We start from the raw sequence: 19,188 nt of genomic DNA, 5'->3' as shown, positions 1-19,188 counted from the left end.
GCTGATGCACGGCGGTACAGCATACCTTACGGCGCTAGCGTACTGCGGTAAAGCCTACCTTACGGCGCTGAGGTACAGCTGGTCTCGCGGGTTTTAGCGGTAGGTTTTGCACCTAGGAAATTTAGTTTACTTCATGCTATATCTTCGTCGTCTTAAGCCTTTAAGTGTTGAAGATGCGATCGACTTGTTGGTTCACAAGCCGGCCATGATCGTGTAAAATGGCTTCATCGTAGATCGATTAGTTTCTGAGATATAACCGGAAATGTAAAAGTGCAAAACCTACCGCTTAAGTTCGCGAAAGCTGTACTGCAGTACGTTATGCAATGCTAACTCATGGCGGTATAGCCTACCTTATGGGCATGGCGCTAATACACGGCGGTAATACAGCCTACCTTACGGCGCTGATGCATTGCGGTACAGCCTACCTTACGGCGCTGGTGTATTGCGGAACAGTCTACCTTACGGCGCTTATGCACGGTGGTGCAGCCTATTGTCATTAATTATCTTGGTACGGCTGCTAATTCACGGCGCTAGAAAAACGGCGGTATCGCATAGTTCGAGGAGCGAGTGCATGCCGATCCAGCACAATGCGTTACGATATGTTGACGACTAATAATAATAGCTCGATACGAATACATACCAAGAATTCAAAAAAGGTGGTCAATTTCAGAATTTGTCTAAACTTTTCGGATAGGTGCCTAGCCTACCGACTACTCTTCATTTAATTCAATCTTGTTTCCATGTCAATGGCTTGTTCTTTAAAGCTTTAATATGCTGATGACGGCTCATGCATGCTTATCAAGACACAACACGCTAACGCAAATGGCCCGCAATGCGTCTCATCTTTTCCTGGTGAATTCCCAAGCAGTCAGAATTACCCCTGACGATGTCCTTTATGTGTTGAGGTCCGCCAGTTTTGACGATAGGTACTGTCCTATGCACGCCGGAGACCCCGGCACCACGAGCGCCTCGCTGCCGGCCCGTCTCGGTCGTCGGTTGGCACCATTCCGGACCGTTCGCCGGCCACTGACCGACCTGTCAAGGTCGCAGGTCTGGCTAGCGCCACAGTCGCGTCACAGTGCCGGCCTGCCGACAGTAAGCCGACAGGGCGCCCGCCGGGCTGGGACCGAGACTGTTGACTGGTGTCAGCAGATCAACGAGTCCGAGTGCACAACACAACCGCATCAGCCCATCATGCCTCATGTGCGACCGCCTGAACGCATAATGCCAGAAAGTGTCAAATGTCTGGTATGGTAATTGGCATTCATAACTTATTATGCCGTAATCTGCATCTCCTTGCCTCTGAATTCATGCCGTATTATGTAACGGTCATTAACATACTTAGATGGGATCTTATTCTCGGGGTTTCGCACGCGAATTTATGGGTCCAGTCTATGCCAAGCTGAGTCCGAGGCGCAGTTTCCGATAAACCAGTCGAGTCGATCAGTTTCTTCGGCGGCTTTCAGAACTTAGACGGAAACTTCTCCTCTCCACTTAACCCGGCACCGCCTGGGCTATTTCCGTACCCACGACAGCCTGGGGGGGGGGGGTCGGATCCGACCCCCCCCCCTGTTATCTCGAGAACCAATGGTCGTATCGAGCCCCGCGAGGCGGCGTTCGAAAGGTCTCTACGAGACCTTCCCAAAGCACTCTTAAGATTTTAAGATTGAGGTCAACTTTCGGGTCAAGGTCAGGTCAAAGGTCAAATTCAGGGGTTTTGCATGATTAGGCTTACGGACAGCGGAATCGATAGCTGCTGCTCGAAACTCACCACAAATGACCTCAAAGACCTAGTGAAGGTACCATGTGCGTATAGGGGTCATACTAAGTACGGGTCAAGGTCAGGTCAGGTCACGAAAGGTCACGGTTTTCACTTTCTGCTACATGGGCGTGCGACACATGTTTTATGGCTTATTTTTTACGCCAAATCCGATGGTTATGGTTATATGTGACCCCAAGTCACTGTGCTGGTGATAAGTGTGCATTGAAAGCATAAAAAATCGTTTATACCATACATAACTAAACGAGGGCTAAGAAAAAAAGTCAATTTTTCAACTTTTTATTTTTGACATAAAAATGCACTTTTCTAGACGAGCTTTGTCCCAGGAATCTAGTGGTGCCATTTGTTTTTACATGCGATGTTCAGAAGTGCCTCTATAATTCGCGAAAATGCTTATGACGTCACCATGCCCTATGCATGTTGGAGCTATTTTTTATAATTTGGGGGTCAAAAATCAAGATAGAAAGTTGAAATTTGGGACATCTAATGTTCTAATAGAGCTCTATAACATATATTCCGGTTTTTTTGGAAATTCTCAAAATTTTGGATTTTATTAGCTGTTTTCCAAAAAATATAGTTTTTTGAATTTTTAGGGGTAAAAAACGCATTTTATTGAAAATCCGAGATAGCCATTTTGAAGAACTCGTTGAGCTGCGTCTTTTCATGTCCTTAATTTGCAATTTGCTTAGAACCTCGATTTTTGGCGATTTTTTAAACATTTACCATTTTTTGACTGAAAACGCCATGTAGTTACATCACTAAAATCGATATATCTCAAAATTTTTTGAAAATTTTTTCTTTAAAATTGCACAGGAGACGTCAAATTGATGGGGCAGAAGGTATGCCAAGTTTCAAGTTGATAGCGCAAGCGGTTCATGAGTTATTCAAGAAAAACGGAGGGGGGGGGGTCGGATCCGACCCCCCCCCCCAGGCGGTCGCGGGTTAATTGACCCTTTCCATCTAATGCCGATAACGAACAATCTCGGCCATGAACAGTCCAGTTTATGCTCCCCGGATCTTCAAAGGACGAGCAGTGTTTTTCTTCAAACAATGACACAACTATAAGACAACTATGAAGGGCCGTTTATATTTGCACGCCGGTCGACAGAACAAATTTGCACACCAACGCACGTGGACATTAATCGTCGTGCCCGTTCCCCGACCCCCGCTAACCAACCGACGATGCGTCGATGGTTCAGAGCGCTTCAAATAACGAACGATGTATATTCCAAATAACAACTGTGTACCTGTACCATTGGTCATCGCACTGAGTGCCACGCCCATCGCAGTGGTCACCGGGCCAGAACTGTTCGTCGCACTCGCGCATGTTTCGTCAGCGGCGGACGGCCGACCCTGCGCCCGACCCTCACCGACTCCAGCGGGAAGCGGTAAGCGGGGTCGCGCCGGCAGTGTTAACCCCGCCAACTGCAGCGGTCTGTTGCATGCCGTCCACCGCTGGATCAGAGTATCGACCGCACTCCGGCGTGACCCCAATGTGACCCTGGGGCCTGGTCTGGAACCCGCCCCGGCTCCGGCTGGTCATGGAGAGCTGGTCACATTCACACACAAAAGGCGGGCCCATGATCGGCAATGCTGACTTGAACTCATTAAACAGGAAGCCACAGAGGTCGCGAATTACTTCATAAATATGACTTACGTATGCGTATCAACAATATCTATTCATTCAAGCTGGCATGGTGGGATAAAGATATCGCAGACATGCCATCATATTCAAGGTTCTCTCCTCTTGTGAAAGATTCGGCAATATTTCGCATTAATTCGTACAATTTACAAGAATCTGAAATACGAAGTGAATGATGCATTCATACGTCGCCGCCTATAAAGGCCGCCCCACACTGGACCTCGCATGCGGGTTGCGGGTTTTTGGGTTTTCGATTTTCTTCAAAATTAGATAATAAAATCTATGCTGAATGACCCACACTACCATCTAACAAGCGAGTCTGGATGTTTTTAGCTTGCGAGCTACCTTGCATCGCATTCCAAAAGCTGATTTTGAGTCAACTTTCGATTTTCCTCGCTGCGAGGTCTGCGAGTTCTGCGAGGTCTGCGGGTTTTTCGTTGGAGTCGAATTTTGGTTCGTTGCGCTGGTATTGCGACTATATGTAAGTTCCCGAAGGTGTACCGGCTTCACTGCATTCATGAAGTTACCATAAGGGAACGGTCTAATCACTCTATGAATTAGTATTATGCCTGCAAACTCAAAACCCGCAAACTCGCAACCCGCATGCGAGTTCCAGTGTGGGGCGGCCTTAAAGCCAGGTATTGGCATCTGCCATCAATTGCACAACAGTTACGTATATACTATAACTACATTGTATTTGCGACGTTAGAACGGCCCGCTCCCTGCTACAATGAGCGGCATTGGAAGGACCACGATATCCCTGATACAACCCCTCTCTCATGCACGTCAGTATGCATGCAACATGGTTCGCTAGACAGTGATGGCCATGGCATGCAGTTTGATAGAATGATGCCGGGAGGTATGTACATTGAAACTCTCGTCGGCCTCGGTTCACGCTAGCTTTACAAAACAATGGTCAGCCCGTCAGCCGTTCCTCGCTCCGGCTATTTAGCTGGTAGAGTAAATATGAAAATGTCACATAACTCTATTATACCTTAAAAATGTGCATACATTTGATAAGCAGCACGGTATGGCTTTTAACATTTTAGCTCAAATGCGTCAAAGTAGTTTTATCAAACCCAAGATGAAACGGCCGAGTTATCCCAAGGCATACAAAGCTCAGCTGCAAGCCTAATAACAACGAAGTCTTGCGATGCAGGGAGATTGCAAATGAAATTAGATTCGATATCTCAATGGCGCACATGTAGGTAGGTATATTCCAAAGCAAGGACCACTAGTAGTGACTACCGTCTAGTTTTAGTGTGCGCACAAATTCATCCACACTGAGTACTTAATTAAAAGGTACCTACATAACAGGCCCTTTTTTTAAATGTAGGTACCTAATACCTATCATTCATCGTTAGTGCATGCTGCATATGTCTTATGAATGCATAATTGACTACCTAATATAGGTATGCAACGTCTGTACTTTCCAGTACCTAAATTGCATTCTTTGATTTACGAAACAAGAAAGGGGTACCTAGTTATGCATACACCATTTAACCCGCGCCCCACTGGGGTCTGCGTATAACACGCCCTACTGGGGGGGGGCTATTCATAGCCCCCCCTCCTAACTCCGAAACTACTGGGCCGATCGTCAAAATTCAAACGGCGTCTGATAGCCCCGGAAAAACTGTCGAGCGAAACCTAATTTCATTGACCTCGAGGTCACCGATGACGTCACAGGTCAGGTCAAAGTAAAAATTATTAGCATTTTGGTTTGTTCACGTTTTGGGCTCTGGCCGCCGTCCTACAAGTCAGATCAGGCTCATTTTTGGTTCACACACCCGTGAACAGATTCTCTAGATACCCTGAGGGTACCAAACTTGTACTTTGATTTTCAGGTCAAGGTCAGGTCATCACAGGTCACGAAAATATTATATCATGCGTCGGTCACGTGACACATGTTTTATGGTCCATTTAGGCCAAAGATTTCGAATTTGATGTCGTCTGTGTCATTCGAGGTCATTTTGAGTCAAATTTAGCTTAGGTCAGGTCACTTTCAGGTCAAAAAAGGTCAAATTTTGAAGTTATAATTTTTCAACAGAAAAGGTGTCTATTGGATGCAGTTTGAGCTCAGGAACACGATGGTGCTATTTATATTGGCGTACGATGTCAAATACGTGGTGAAAAATTGATTTGAAAAATTAATAATTGTGAATTTTTTGCAATAATGCGACTAACTTGGCCATTTTTGAAGATATTTAGCTGAAACTTGCTAGAGTTAGTCATAATACCGCGTTCTATCACATATATTCCGGTTTTTTTCGAAAAATCAAAAACTTTTTGAAAAAAAAATGTAAAAATGTAAATTTTGAACTTTATTATATAAAATTTTCGAAATTTTCAAAATTTCGAAAATCCGAGATAGCAGTTTGATAGCACAGTCAATTCTGAGTCCTCTCATGCAAAGAAATTGGATCTAGCTTAAAAACTGAGCCCTTGGGAGCGATTGCCGTGGTTCGATGTTTTGCGTCGAAATCGGCCGAACATGACGTCACTCTGACGTCATTTCCGGCCGACCTATGGTAGCTACGAAGTTCAAATTTTGACACAAGGTGTCAAATTGATGCAGCCGAAGATACTGAAAGTTTGGCGTCGATACGTCAAGCGGTTTGGAAGTTATTGCAGAAAAACGGGAGGGGGGGCTATAAATAGCCCCCCCCCCAGTGGGGCGCGGGTTAAGTAGAGCCCAATTCCTCAATTCGACACATTGTTTAGGCCACTGGTTAAGAGGCAGATTGACAAAAATCACGCAAAAATCACGTTTTTGGTATGGGTCAAATCATTTATGCATTTATCAAAGGCCGGGTCGCTAACTTGGCCAGCACAAATCTTGACCGATTTGTTCACGTTTCGCAAAGTTTCTTGACTGAGATCGTCCCGCTTTTCAAGACCTCGCTGAACAGCATGCATTAGCATTATCTTCTGCGACGTATACCTACCTAGGTACTTAGCAGTTTCCATTCCAGTCAAACTTCAGAATCTGTTGAAAAGAAAACAACTATGGTTGTTTATATGGTTCGGACCGATGGCCTCGAGCCGCTCCCCGGCATCTGACAGTTCCCAAGCAAACCGTCCAAATGAATCCATATGCATGAGATTGATTAATCTGGATTAGTGCAGCCCCGACCAGTGTCTAGCCCCTAACTAGGTAGGTTCCATTTTATCTTTGGAACCTCAGAATCTGGGTAAAGGAGATGACTCTGTCTGAAAAAATAGCATATGAAGTCTGAGAAGAGAAAATAGCTCCCCTTGGAGCCTTTTTGCCCGGTGGGGCATTCCACGATAGATCGACCAAAGCCGTACACCCTCATATTTTATTTTTTTCTTAAGATTGGTCTAATGGGTTGTTATGGGCGGGGAAGCCAGCTGTGCCAAGGATTTTTTTCTTCGAACAACGGTTTCCGAGATATAGCCTCAGGCAATTCCTGGAGGTCACGCTGCAACCCTATGTTTGGCGGCTTATAACTCAGAAACTATTGGTTTTCTATGGTAAAAACTTTATATGGTTCAACTCGCAATCAACCAGCAAACGTTTTGGCTATCTCGGATTTTCGATTTTTGAAAATTTTGATCACGTGACATCTTGATCTTTTTTTCGAAGAGTGACCTTGATATTTTCCCAACTGAAAGTCGCAATTTTGTCTGATGACGATTAAAGCCTTATCAATTGTCATTCATATGCGACAATAAAAAAAGTGGCTTTCGGCCTGCATTGACCTGAGATCAGGTCATTTTTTGACCCGTCCATTATAAGTCAATGGCAGAAATATCGGCTACCACCGAAACGCATCTGACCGGTTCAAATACTTTTGAATCATGTTGAGTTAGGCTATTATTGATGGCACTGGTGCAGCTTTGTAGGTATCAGTGACCCGCTGAAAGGTCATCCGAGGTCACGCGTTGAACACACAATAATTTTCCGTTTTTGGCTGTACCTTTTGATCTAATAAAGAAAGAGACATAGAATAGGCACCAATCCGTTTGCTTTCGCCTAGCGCCAGTTCGTTTTGAATTTCGATACCGATGACCTGAGGTCAGGTCAATTTCTTGACCACCCCATTATAAGTCAATTGGGGAAAAATCAGCTCCCTTATTTTTACACTAAAACGCGTCGGAATTGCCTAATATACCATGAGTGACTCCATATGCGACTAACTTTGACTACCTTGAGACCTTTTTTGCTCTTGGTCAACTGTGACGTTGCTCTTGGGTCATGTGACGTCATTTAAAGTCACCAAATGTTTTTTGCTAATAACTCCTTACAGGTTTGAGATACAGCCGCGCGGATAGGCTCATTGTGTTCAGCTCGTCAAGGCCCATCGAATGTTATATATGATGACCTTAAGGTCACGTGACCTAAGGTCAACTTTTGACATTGACCTTTCGAGGTCAACATACACATGTTTCGATGCGGATCGACGAGAGGATCACGATGGTGCTATTAGTTTGTTCCTAGCTGGGATACTTCGAAAGTTATTCGAGAAAAACTTCATATATATGTAGTGCCGCCATTTAGACTTTCTTTTTACCCCTGTGACGTCATCTTTGACCTGACCTGAAAATGACCTGGGTAAAAATTGTAGACCTTATCCATGTGTACCCTGTGCCGTTTACCGCTTGTCGCTATCTTGCTTTGTTCTCGAGATCTCGCTGTCGCTCCCGCTCGTAACAATGGGAAGGTCATAAAAATGACCTGACCTGAGGTCAACGCAGGCCGAAAGCCACTTTTTTATTATCGCATATGAATGACAATTGATAAGGCTTTAATCGTCATCAGACAAAATTGCGACTTTCAGTTGGGAAAATATCAAGGTCACTCTTCGAAAAAAAGATCAAGATGTCACGTGATCAAAATTTTCGAAAATCGAAAATCTGAGATAGCCAAAACGTTTGTTGGTTGATTGCGAGTTGAACCATATCAATTGTTTACCATAGAAAACCAATAGTTTCTGAGTTATAAGCCGCCAAACATAGGGTTGCAGCGTGACCTCCAGGAACTGCCCGAGGCTATATCTCGGAAACCGTTGTTCGAAGAAAAAAATCCTTGCCACAGCTGGGTTCCCCGCCCATCACAACCCATTAGACCAATTTTAAGCAAAAAATAAAATATGCGGGTGTAAATTTTAAGTTTTTTTGGTCGATCTATCGTGGAATGCCCCCGGTAGTAGCCCTATCTTCCCGTATCTACTCAAGCGGACATAAGACACGGTTCGCGTCGCTCGGTAATAAATCGAAATGTTCAGCAATGAATAGCAAATTAGGTGTCAGAAAAATTTACCTTAAGGTGTTTTAATGACAAAAAGTCTGGCGTCTAAGCATCGGGTGCACTTATACCTACCAACTAATATAGTCAGGGACAAAAGGGCCGGCTTTTAAAAATTAAAATAGCGTACGTAAAGCTGCTAGACCTTTACGCCCCATTGTCTGATCATGAGTTAAATCTTACGCCCATCCCATGCTTATTGCTTACGAATCGTGCACGTATATCTACTGTATAGCACCGCGAAGGCCGCACCAAAGGACACGTAGTGTCGTGTCGTTTCAAGGCATCTACTTGCAAGACATTTCACATTTTCCCCATGCCTGCATACTACGACCCGAGTTAAATGGACTGCAAGAAAGACTTTGGGTCCTCAGGAACATATTATCGTAGTTTCCTGAAACCAGCGGGGCGAACGGGTGAAATTTTATACAGATGCCCGTACGTCGCACTCACTGCGGGGGGGGGGGGGGGGGCAGGGGCCGTCTGCCTGCGGTTACACGGCGCGGCGCAGTTTACCTGTGTTGGACGGCTGAGGAAGTACGTTCGTCTCACTCCAGTCTCCTCCGGCTGACAACAGAGGCCGGCCCGCTGCACATCCGCCGGCTCCGGGTGACCGCCCTGGCCAGCTCAGCTGCCCCGCCGACCACTCCCAGTCAGGTGCACCGGCGCCGACCACGGCCTGCCTCGCCCGGCGCGGGCCAAGGACGCCTGCGAGCGCCGCAGCACAACACAGCCGACTGGCTGGCGGCGGCGGCGGCGGCCCGACCGGCTGGCCGGCGCCGCTCCGCCCCGCTGGGCAGGGGGAGGGGGAGGGCGGCCCGGCGCGGTGCCGGCACCGACACTGCCCGACGGTCCCCTGCTGGCCGGCTGCCCGCGCCGTGTGCCCCAGGGCAGGAGGTACGGCGGCCAGGCACACACCGTGTGATGGCCTGGCCTCTGACCACACCCACTTCGCGACGTCACTCGATGCGGCCGGGGATAGCGTGGCCGGCGTAAAAGGGTCCAACATCCAACAAATTTGCCTGCATAATTTTTAAACGAATAGTGTTTTAAATACTATAATGTTAAATACACCAAGCGACTTCTAAATTGTTTGAATTTCTTTATATTTTTCGTAGGTCATCTCATCTCAGGTCGGGTAAAACGGCCATGTTAGTAGTGAAGTGACCTCACCTAAAGAGAAGTAGGTAAATGTGTTCGCCAAAACTATTCAACCGAATAAGGTAATTTCAGCTATTGTTATAAGGATGTATGATAGGTAACCTATATCTATCTTTAGCACAATTGTTGAACGCAGGCATGCTCATTTCGATAATCGGCGCTTGCCGCTAATCGGCTAGTGCGACCGTTGGTTCCAAACAACCGAACCGTTATGCCCCTCCCGCGCCGCCGGTGGACGAGGGAAGTTGGTCCAACGCCCCCGGCCGGGCCAACATCGGACCCGCGTCGGACAGAGTCAGTGACCTGACCCCAGGCTGACCGAAGTCTTGACCCGGCGAAGGATGGCGCGACTGGAGGAGTTCAGCAGCCAACAGGGCCGGGCTGACAGAGGATTGCTGACCATGCGGAAGCCGCAGAATCGATAAAAACGTTAGCTGGGAGTTGGGAGTAGCACTGGGCGGCCGCTAGTCGACCTTGAGCTAGCTGCACTTTGTTTTTGGACACTCGGTGTCGGCCACCGAGCCGTAAACATAGAACTCGCCCGCCGACCCACTAAACCTCTGTCTGAGTGGACACAAACAGTCGCAAGGCTGCTCTGTCTCCACTGCAGCTGTCACTTAGCGTTTCTGAGACAAAAGGGCGAATGCCTTTTAAAAGCTGCTCACGATCGTTACAAGAACGACGCTACTCAGAATGACGGGAACTACCGTCGGATTTAGACGCTCATGCTGCCAAATGAAGGTCCCAAGGGTTGCTACACGACCGACAGCGCAGTTTATTTTTCCCCGGACCAGACCGAGCTGAGAACCACCAGCTCTACCTTTTTCGAGGGAGCACAAAAAAATAACATTCAAAAACTTCATCGCTTGTCACCAACACGACACAGCTAAAACTCAAGCATACGCAGCGTCGCAGCGAAATGGTTTGAAACAAACACAGATGACAAATCCGAAAATACATGTATGCATCTGCGGATAGCATTGCCAGGGCAGGTCGATTTCTTAGCAAATGCTCGAGGGGAATGAACCTATCAGTGCCCATCATGTGCTACCACTCCCTGTTCTCGGGGGCGAGGTGGCTGGAGAACTGCACCATCTACCTTGCCTCAGATCTCTAGAACGGGCTGAGAGCAACAGGCCAGCCCGGGCGGCGGGCGCTGGCAGCCCCGGCCTAGCAACCTGGCGGCGGGCCGGGCCGGCTCCGGAAGCCAGCCTACCACAGACAGCCTGCCGCCCGGCGGCCGGCGAACAAAGCCGGGCCAGCTCGCTCCCAGAAGGACCCCGTGACGCCGGGCTCCGGGGACGGCAGACCAGTTCAGACCGGCCAGGGGTACCGGAGACGCCGGCTGTGAGGTGCGCATAGCAGACCGGACGGCCTGTGACGGCGACAGTGGCCTCAGGACCAGAAATAGTTACAGGGATAGCCACTGAGTGGAATGGATCCCAGAAACAGGTCAACGGGTCTGAGGGTTTTATCAATCTTCTCCAATTGAACGAGATTGGACCTCGGGCGCCTGGTCCTCAGATGCTGAGCTTGGGCCCTTCCAACTTAGGTTAACCCGCGCACCGACGGGGGTCTGCGCCAACTTCGCACCGACGGGGGGGGGGGGGCGGATGACCGCCCCCCCTGAGATCTCGAGAACAAAGCAAGATAGCGACAAGCGGTAAGCGGCATCGGATACGCACGGTCAAGATCTACAATTTTTACTAAGGTCATTTTCAGGTCAGGTCAAAGATGACGTCACAGGGGTCGAAAAATTCAAAATGGCGGCGCTAGATATGGAGAGTTTTTCTCGAATAACTTTCGAATTAGTCAAGATAGGAGCAAACTAAGGGCATCATCGTGATCCTCTCGTCAATCCGCATCGAATGATATATATGTTGACCTCGAAAGGTCAAGGTCAAAGGTTGACCTCAGGTCACGTGACCTCGAGGTCATCATGTATATCATTCGATGCGTCTTGACGAGCTGAACACAATGAGACCATCCACGCGGCTGTATCTTGTTCCTGTACGGAGTTATTGGCCAAAAACCTTTGGTGACCTTTGATGACGTCACATGACCTCACAGCTGCCCAACAGCAAAACAGACCTCAAGGTAGTGAAGGTTGATCGTATATGAAGTCATGTATGGTATATGGGGCCATTCCGACCCGTTTTAGTGGTAAAAATAGGGAGTTGATTTTTCCCCCATTGACTTATAATGGGGAGGTCGCGAAATTGACCTGACCTTAGGTCACCGATATCAAAATTCCGAGATATACAAATTGTAGCTACTAATGACCTTATAACATCCTGTGACTTTCAAAGGCCTCCGACATCTACTGTAGCTCTGGCACGGTGACAAAGTTGCAAAAAAGTGACTTGAGGTTGGGTCATTCAAAGTGACCTGGTGACCTGACCTTAAAAGGTAGGAGGTTCAAACTTGCACACCATGTGTAAAATTGATGAGGGAATAGTCGTACCAAATTTCGTGGCGCGTAGCGCCGCGGTTTTCCCGCTATTCGCGAAAAACCTCAAGGGGCGGATATCCGCCCCCCCCCCGTCGGTGCGCGGGTTAAGTGCTCTTATGCGACTTTGCGATCATATCAATAGATTGCGCATTGTGCAAATGATTCACTAATTGTTCGTGCGGCGACTTTCAATAACTGAAGTCGATTAACAGATTTCATTTCTCTTTTACGCGATAGCAGCTGGGTTGTACACCACTGTCTAAAAATGATGCTGAGTTCCCTAATGTATTCCTCGTTTTAGCACATGACCACCAAATGACAATACCAACAATCGCGCATTAGCTGAACAGCACATCGCACAGCAGGTCACGTCCCATAGGTAGGACCAGAATCTGTCATAGCGCTTCAGCTTGAGATGCTTCATTATTACGAAAATATGGTACCACATTCCAGTCAGCACATAGCCGAACTTCATATCTAATAACACGTCAACACATAAGTACAAGAGACAAGACAGATGACGTCCAATCAGATTCTCACCGAAATTCGTCATCAAAGCCTTCAAACTTTAGGGTTTTGAGGGGATTTTCCGCCTGTTTCGCCCGTCCGCTGCGCGGCTTTTTCGCTGAGGACGACTGACTCGCGGCCGCTGCGGCCTTTCGCTGTTTCAGTCTCTCCTTCTCTATGATACCCGCACGTTTTCGCAACGACTTGGGCACGATATACTCCGGCACATGCTTCATGTGCTTCTGCACCTTCACCGTATGCAGTGCTTTGTCGTGCCGCAGCACCTGCAGGTCCCTTGGGTTCTCCTCAAAGTACGACTGGAGCCGCTTGGAGTTGAGTAGCTCCTGCTTTATCTCTTTGAGCCGCGCCTCTCGGATGGCGCGTTTGGTGACGGCACGCATGGCGTCCTGGGCCCGGTAGCGGAACCCCTCGATCTCCTCCATGCGGAACTGGTACGGCTTGAACAGGTGCGCCTCGCCCGGGAACATGGTGTGCAGCTTCTCCGTCACCTCGTCCAGCATCGGCTGCTCCTTGATGCTGACGAAGGACAGCGCAGAACCCTTGCTGTTACCGCGTGCCGTCCGACCGACGCGGTGAATGTAAGAGTCGACGTCCTGCGGGAAGTCAAAGTTGATGACATTCGAGACAAACTGGAAGTCGATGCCCCGCACCACTCCAGACTCCTTGTCCTGCTTGCGTTTTTTCTTGCTCGGCTCGCCAGCCTCGCCGCCCTTCTTGGTTCTCTTCTTCTGTTTGGTGTCTTCCTGCTCCTCGGCCGGCGGCTCCGGCTCGTCCAGGAACCTCTCGTCGGACGCGATGATGATATCGTACGCGCCGTCGTTGAACTGCGACAGGATGTGGCTCCGCGAATTCGCCGGCAGCTCCGAGCTCAGGGCGCACGTCGGGATGCCAAACTGCTCCAGATACAGCTTCAGCTTATAGCAGCGATCCACGGTGGCCACGAAGATGATCGTCTTTCCACGTACCAGTTTCAGTTTAAACAGGGTGTAGATGAGCACAAACTTGTCCTTTTCCTCGACCTTGAGGTGGTACTGCGACAGCTGGTTGGAGGCGGGCAGCTGCGGCTCCTCCAGTTTGAGCACCACCGGGTTATGCAGCAGCAGCTGGCGCAGCTCGCGCACCTCCTCCGACAGGGTGGCGCTCATCAGGATGGCCTGGCAGACGGCGGGCAGGTGGCGCGCCACCTGCTGCAGGTCGCCGCTGTGGCCGAACGTCAGCATCAGGTCCGCCTCGTCCACCACCAGAGTGCGCAGCGAACGCGACACGTCCAGGCTGCCCGACTGCAGGTGCGCCAGCACGCGCGACGGCGTGCCCACCACCACGTCCGGCCGGTGCTGCAGGATCGCCTTCTGCGCCGCCAGGTCCGCCTGAGTGCCGATGTTGGCGCAGCGCACCTCGCGCGAGCACGAGCTGGTCAGCGCCTCAAAGTGAGAACAGAGCTGCTGGCAGAGCTCCCGGGTGGGCGCCAGCACCAGAGCCTGCACCTCCTGGTGCGCGCACGACTTCTTGTTCTGCAGGATCATCTGAATCACGGGGATGGCAAAGGCGGCTGACTTGCCGGAGCCGGTCCGCGCCCGCGCCAGGATGTCCTTGCCCTCCAGGGCCAGGGGGATGGCTTTCTCCTGGATGAGGGTCGGTGTGTGCCATTTCTGGCGAGATATGGCCAGCAGAAGCCGGTCATCGAGCCCCATTTCGTGAAACTGAACAACTGGAGGATCTTCCTCCTCCATGGCTGTGATTCTTGTTATGATGTTATCCAGATGTTATGCAGCGCAGAGGTAACTGTAAATATGAGATAAAACAACTGATTTAATACCTAAAGCAGATTCACAAATATCAATCTGCTGCTGGAAATCACACATCGTTGTTTTACAATATGCTGCTAGTTATTTGGATGTTGGAAATGTAAGTCCACCCTGCACCCACACCAAGCCTAGACAGTCCTGCTCATAATTAGCCCATATTTGATATTGAACTAAATGGGCAAAAGACATGTAAACACATTGTTTCCTCTCGCCTTTGAATGAAGAAAATATTCGTTTTTTACATCACTTATCTGAACGTGCACTGAACTTGAGCTGAAAAAGGCTCAACTGAGCCTGGGCTTAGTTTAGGACAACTTTATCTTACATCAGAGGTTTAACAAATAGGTACCAACATGCTGCCAGGTTGACAAACATGCTGCAGAAAGGGGCAAATCAGAGGGGTAGGTAGAGAACTTGTTGATGCATTGTTCACTTCTTGAATTGCACTGCTAAAGATTGGAGCTGAAAGCTGGTCATTTATACCCTCCAAAACCCCCTAAATATTGACCAAAGCAACCAAATTTGCACAGGGGCGAGAACTCCAGGGGGCCCACCTAACTACCAAATTTGGTGTTTCTAGGTGCCATATGAGCCAATCGCGAGGGGGGTTGCATCAACCCCCCCCCCTGCCAGGCCGTGTTATGAAAAATGCCCTGCCAGGGCGAGGGTTAACACGCGCAGTGGAAGATGGGGGGGGGGGGGGCGGATTTCGCCCACCCGTCCTGTTTTCCGCCAATAACTCGCGCCGCAAACATAATATTAATGTGAAATTTTGGCTACCTGTCCAGAATTGAACTGTGGAACTTCTCGTGCAAGAAATAAGAAAATCGGGTCACAATATTTCTAGTAATAGCAGTGTAAAGTCAAACATCCTGCCGCCGCGGCCGGCGCTAGACGTTACGCGCCGCCTGAATTGTATGTAGACTGTGCCGGGGCGGGACGGTTCCGTCTTTACATGGCGCTCCTTACCACTGATTATATTCGATTCGCGTCAAATTTCGCGAGAAGACTAAGAAATGTACAGGCAATCTTATGGTCAAAGAATTTTGAAAATCGGCCGGTAACAACTTGAGTTATGAGTGTGTTAACACAAAATTGTGATTGCCGCGTTTCCCGCGTCGGCCGATCCCGCTTCAGCCGGCGACGTCTTACCCTTAGCAGGCTTCTATCTGCCATATTTATTGTTGGATTAACAAAAAATTCACCATACATACTCACAAATGTACATTCTTTCTTAGAGTGAAAGAAAAAAGAAAATCGGCCGGTAACTTTTTGAGTTATCGGCGTGTAAACGCAAAAAAGTCGCTCATATGGCAGATTTGACCACATTTGACCTCATTTGACCTTGAAGATATTGACCTAGGGTCATGAAATTCACACACAACAGAGTTCTCCTGGGCCTTCACCTACCCTCCAAATTTCGTCTTTCTAGCTCCAGTGGGAGCTGAGATCTTAGGGGGGGGGGGCGACATCCGCCCCCCCCCCCCTTCCACTGGGCGTAGTACTCGCAACCCTTCCACTGCGCGTGCTTTATCTAACTTCTATATGATTAAAGCTTCAAAAGGATTAATAAATTTGCACACTGATAATGGATGCATTTCATCTGATGCTCCAATGTTGCAATGACACAAAATTTCAGGAACATATACCAGAGACTCTGTATGGGAGCTTTATTGCCTATTTTGGGCAGATTTGATGCTAGATACGCCCAGGACTGATGCATACCATTTGGTGGAGTCCTAAGCACTGGTTGTCTTTTTTATCAGCATACTTTTTTTTAGCATACTGTGAGTGGTGGATGGAGCCTGACAAGGTGAGTTGATACCTCTACCAGCTGGCTTTTAATAACTTCTTGATTAAAGTCATGTGGTAACTGGTAATGCTGGGCAAATCCAGAATATCTGTTTGAGATGCTGTGAGTACGAATAGGTAGGCACTCTACTCTTCCCCCCCCCCCAAAAAAAAAAACAACAACAAAACTTCATTTAACTCTTCACTTGAAAGTTGTGCAATTTGAAACAGCTTCCCATAATGAAAATTACCTAATTGTCTGTCTATACCAGAAAAAAAAACGGCCAAATCTTGTTACTCTCGAGTCTCGGGCACTGTGAAAGGGGAAAACGGCCCAAATTTAAGTGCTATATGGGTCTGGACTTCTGGAGTGTGTCATCATTTCATAGCCAATAATTGTGAAGTGTCAGCTTCCATATTGACAAACAGATGTGGTGGCAGCATGCTAATAACATCAACACCAAACACCAATCTCAACCTATCACTGAAGATATCGGTAAATCTCCCATCATATGCCATGATGGTGCAAGACAAAATTAGGCAGAGGCCAGCTTTACCAACGGAAAAATAGCTTGAGCTGCCAACCGGATTTTTTGCCTTGAGACTGCTTCACATAAGGAGCGTAAATGTGATGGGCATTGTAAGTGGATGGGGCTTTACCATTTCAGTTTATGCTCTATGTGTTTAGCCGTCAGTATTTGGCAAGATAAGGTTAGATCTACAATTATGGCGCTGTTCATACAAATACGCAACAGCAAAAATTTAAGGTTGTAGGCTACGTTAGGTTGTAGGTTTGTAGGTTGTACGTTGGTTGATTTGTAGGTTGTTAGGTTGCAGGCCAACTGGTAAGTTGATAAGGTTAGGTCAGGTTTGATTGTTTTTTCCTTGTATTTGCGAGACATTTAAGTCTCAATTGGGAGTCCAAACTGAAAGCAAAAAAATCCGGTATTCTTATAGCAGGCGTCTCACATGCCGCCACCGGTTAGGGAAAAGTCGCTAGATTCGTCAGGTCTAGAGATATTTCTACCAATTCGCTTTATAGGGTAATTACATAGCGGTGATTTCAAAAACGGAGTCAGTTTTTTTTTTCTGAGGGGGGCAGGGGGGTACAACAGATAACTTGTTTCCCGGGAACGCCTGATCGGAGTCAGGTTTGCAAGGCTGTGTTGGAAGGCGTTCGAGTAGACAAGCCTAATGGCTAATTAGTAATGCGAATTATCATCGGATACTGGGGGGAGGGGGGCGTAGGGGGATTGCCCCTTGACCGATAGCTGGGGAACGGCTGATCGGAGCCAGGCTTGCAAGGCGACGTTGGAAAGCGGTCGAGTAGACAAGCCTAATTAGTAATGCAGACTATATCATCGGGATGCTGGCAGGGGGGGGGGAGTGCGTGGGGGGATTGCCCCTTGACCGATAGCTCGGGAACGGCTGATCGGAGCCAGGCTTGCAATGCGGTGTTGGAAAGCGTTCGAGTAGACAATCCTAATTAGTAATGCAAATTATCATCGGGATGCTGGCAGGGGGGGGGGAGTGCGTGGGGGGATTGCCCCTTGACCGATAGCCCGGGAACGGCTGATCGGAGCCAGGCATGCAAGGCGGCATTGGAAAGCGTTCGAGTAGACAAGCCTGATTAGTAATGCAAACTATCATCGGGATACTAGGGGGAGGGGTGCGTGGGGGGGTAGGTACTAATTTGGATTGTCTACTCGAACGCTTTTCAACGCCGCATTGCAAGCCTTGCTCCGATCAGCCGTCCCCGAGCTATCGGTCAGGGGGGCAATCCCCCACGCACCCCCCATATCCCGATGATAATTTGCATTACTAATTAGGATTGTCTACTCGACCGCTTTCCAACGCCGCATTGCAAGCCTGGCTCCGATCAGCCGTTCCCGAGCTATCGGTTAGGGGGGCAACCCCCCACGCACCCCCACCCCCCTCCCCCAGTATCCGATGATAATTCGCATTACTAATTAGCATTTAGGCTTGTCTACTCTAACGCTTTCCAACGCGGCCTTGCAAGCCCAACTCCGATCAGACGTTCCCAGGAAACAAGTTATCTGTTGTACCCCCTTGCCCCCCCTCAGAAAAAAACTGACTCCGTTTTTGAAATCACCGCTATGTAATTACCCTATATAGCAAATTGGTAGAAATATCTCTAGACCTGACGAATCTAGCGACTTTTCCCAAACCGGTGGCAGCATGTGAGACGCCTGCTATAAGAATACCAAAAATCCAGCAGATAGCTATTTTTCTGTTGGCAAAACTGGCCTCAGGACAAGTGTAAATCAATGCAATGTCATCAATCTAAGCATCTTCCGGTACCTCAAACTGGTCTAAATCATTTGAAAATAATTGACACTTCACCTTGCACTACCAGACTAGGTACATTACCTCGCAATGAAATTGTTTACGGCACGCGTAGCGACCACGTACAAGAAAGTTACGTCTCAGAAATACAATAAATGATTAAACTGCTCCTAATGCCCGCCATAACAATAAAAGCGACAGCGCAAGGGGAAATAACGTGTAAAACCACGGCGCACACGCGTAGTAGGGCGCAGCCATCTTTAAATTTAGACAAACTAATATTTTTCCAATAAGCTTCGTTATTGTTGTAAATTGCTATGCATCAAATTTAAAAAAATATACTGTATTCTTTTGCATTCATGAATAAAAAGTGAATAAGTTTTAATCTAGGTATTAGGTAATTAAATAACTCTTGAATCAATTTGGCTCCAAGAGATCTAAACTGCGCCACAT

At 48.2% G+C, this 19,188-nt stretch overlaps 2 protein-coding genes across 2 annotated transcripts in view; both read right to left on the bottom strand.

Moving 5' to 3' along the window:
- The window catches only part of LOC122366343 (E3 ubiquitin-protein ligase MARCHF8-like), a 28,406-nt gene extending 18,976 nt beyond the window's left edge, over positions 1-9,430 (bottom strand). Inside the window, exon 1 of the mRNA XM_043338513.1 lies at positions 9,208-9,430. The gene's annotated coding sequence lies outside the window, so the exon portion shown is untranslated. The remainder of the gene's footprint in view (positions 1-9,207) is intronic.
- Positions 9,431-12,575: 3,145 nt separating this feature from the next.
- On the bottom strand, positions 12,576-19,010 carry LOC122366336 (probable ATP-dependent RNA helicase DDX56). Its single transcript, XM_043338505.1, has 2 exons — positions 18,820-19,010; positions 12,576-14,614 (listed from the first exon to the last, which is right to left on the bottom strand). Exon 2 carries the CDS (start codon positions 14,560-14,562, stop codon positions 12,841-12,843), a length of 1,722 nt encoding a protein of 573 aa, XP_043194440.1. The 5' UTR covers positions 14,563-14,614; positions 18,820-19,010; the 3' UTR covers positions 12,576-12,840.
- Positions 19,011-19,188: the final 178 nt, after the last annotated feature.

Source organism: Amphibalanus amphitrite, unplaced genomic scaffold, assembly GCF_019059575.1.
Source record: "Amphibalanus amphitrite isolate SeventyFive unplaced genomic scaffold, NRLGWU_Aamphi_draft 000798F_arrow, whole genome shotgun sequence".
Taxonomy (NCBI): domain Eukaryota; kingdom Metazoa; phylum Arthropoda; class Thecostraca; order Balanomorpha; family Balanidae; genus Amphibalanus; species Amphibalanus amphitrite.
The sequence above is the reverse complement of the archived record's forward strand: the minus strand, read 5'-3'. Positions and strand labels throughout refer to the sequence as shown.

Excerpts from the sequence above, each read along its gene's own strand:
- LOC122366336 (XM_043338505.1), bottom strand. The coding sequence starts at position 14,562 with ATGGAGGAGGAAGATCCTCCAGTTGTTCAGTTTCACGAAATGGGGCTC.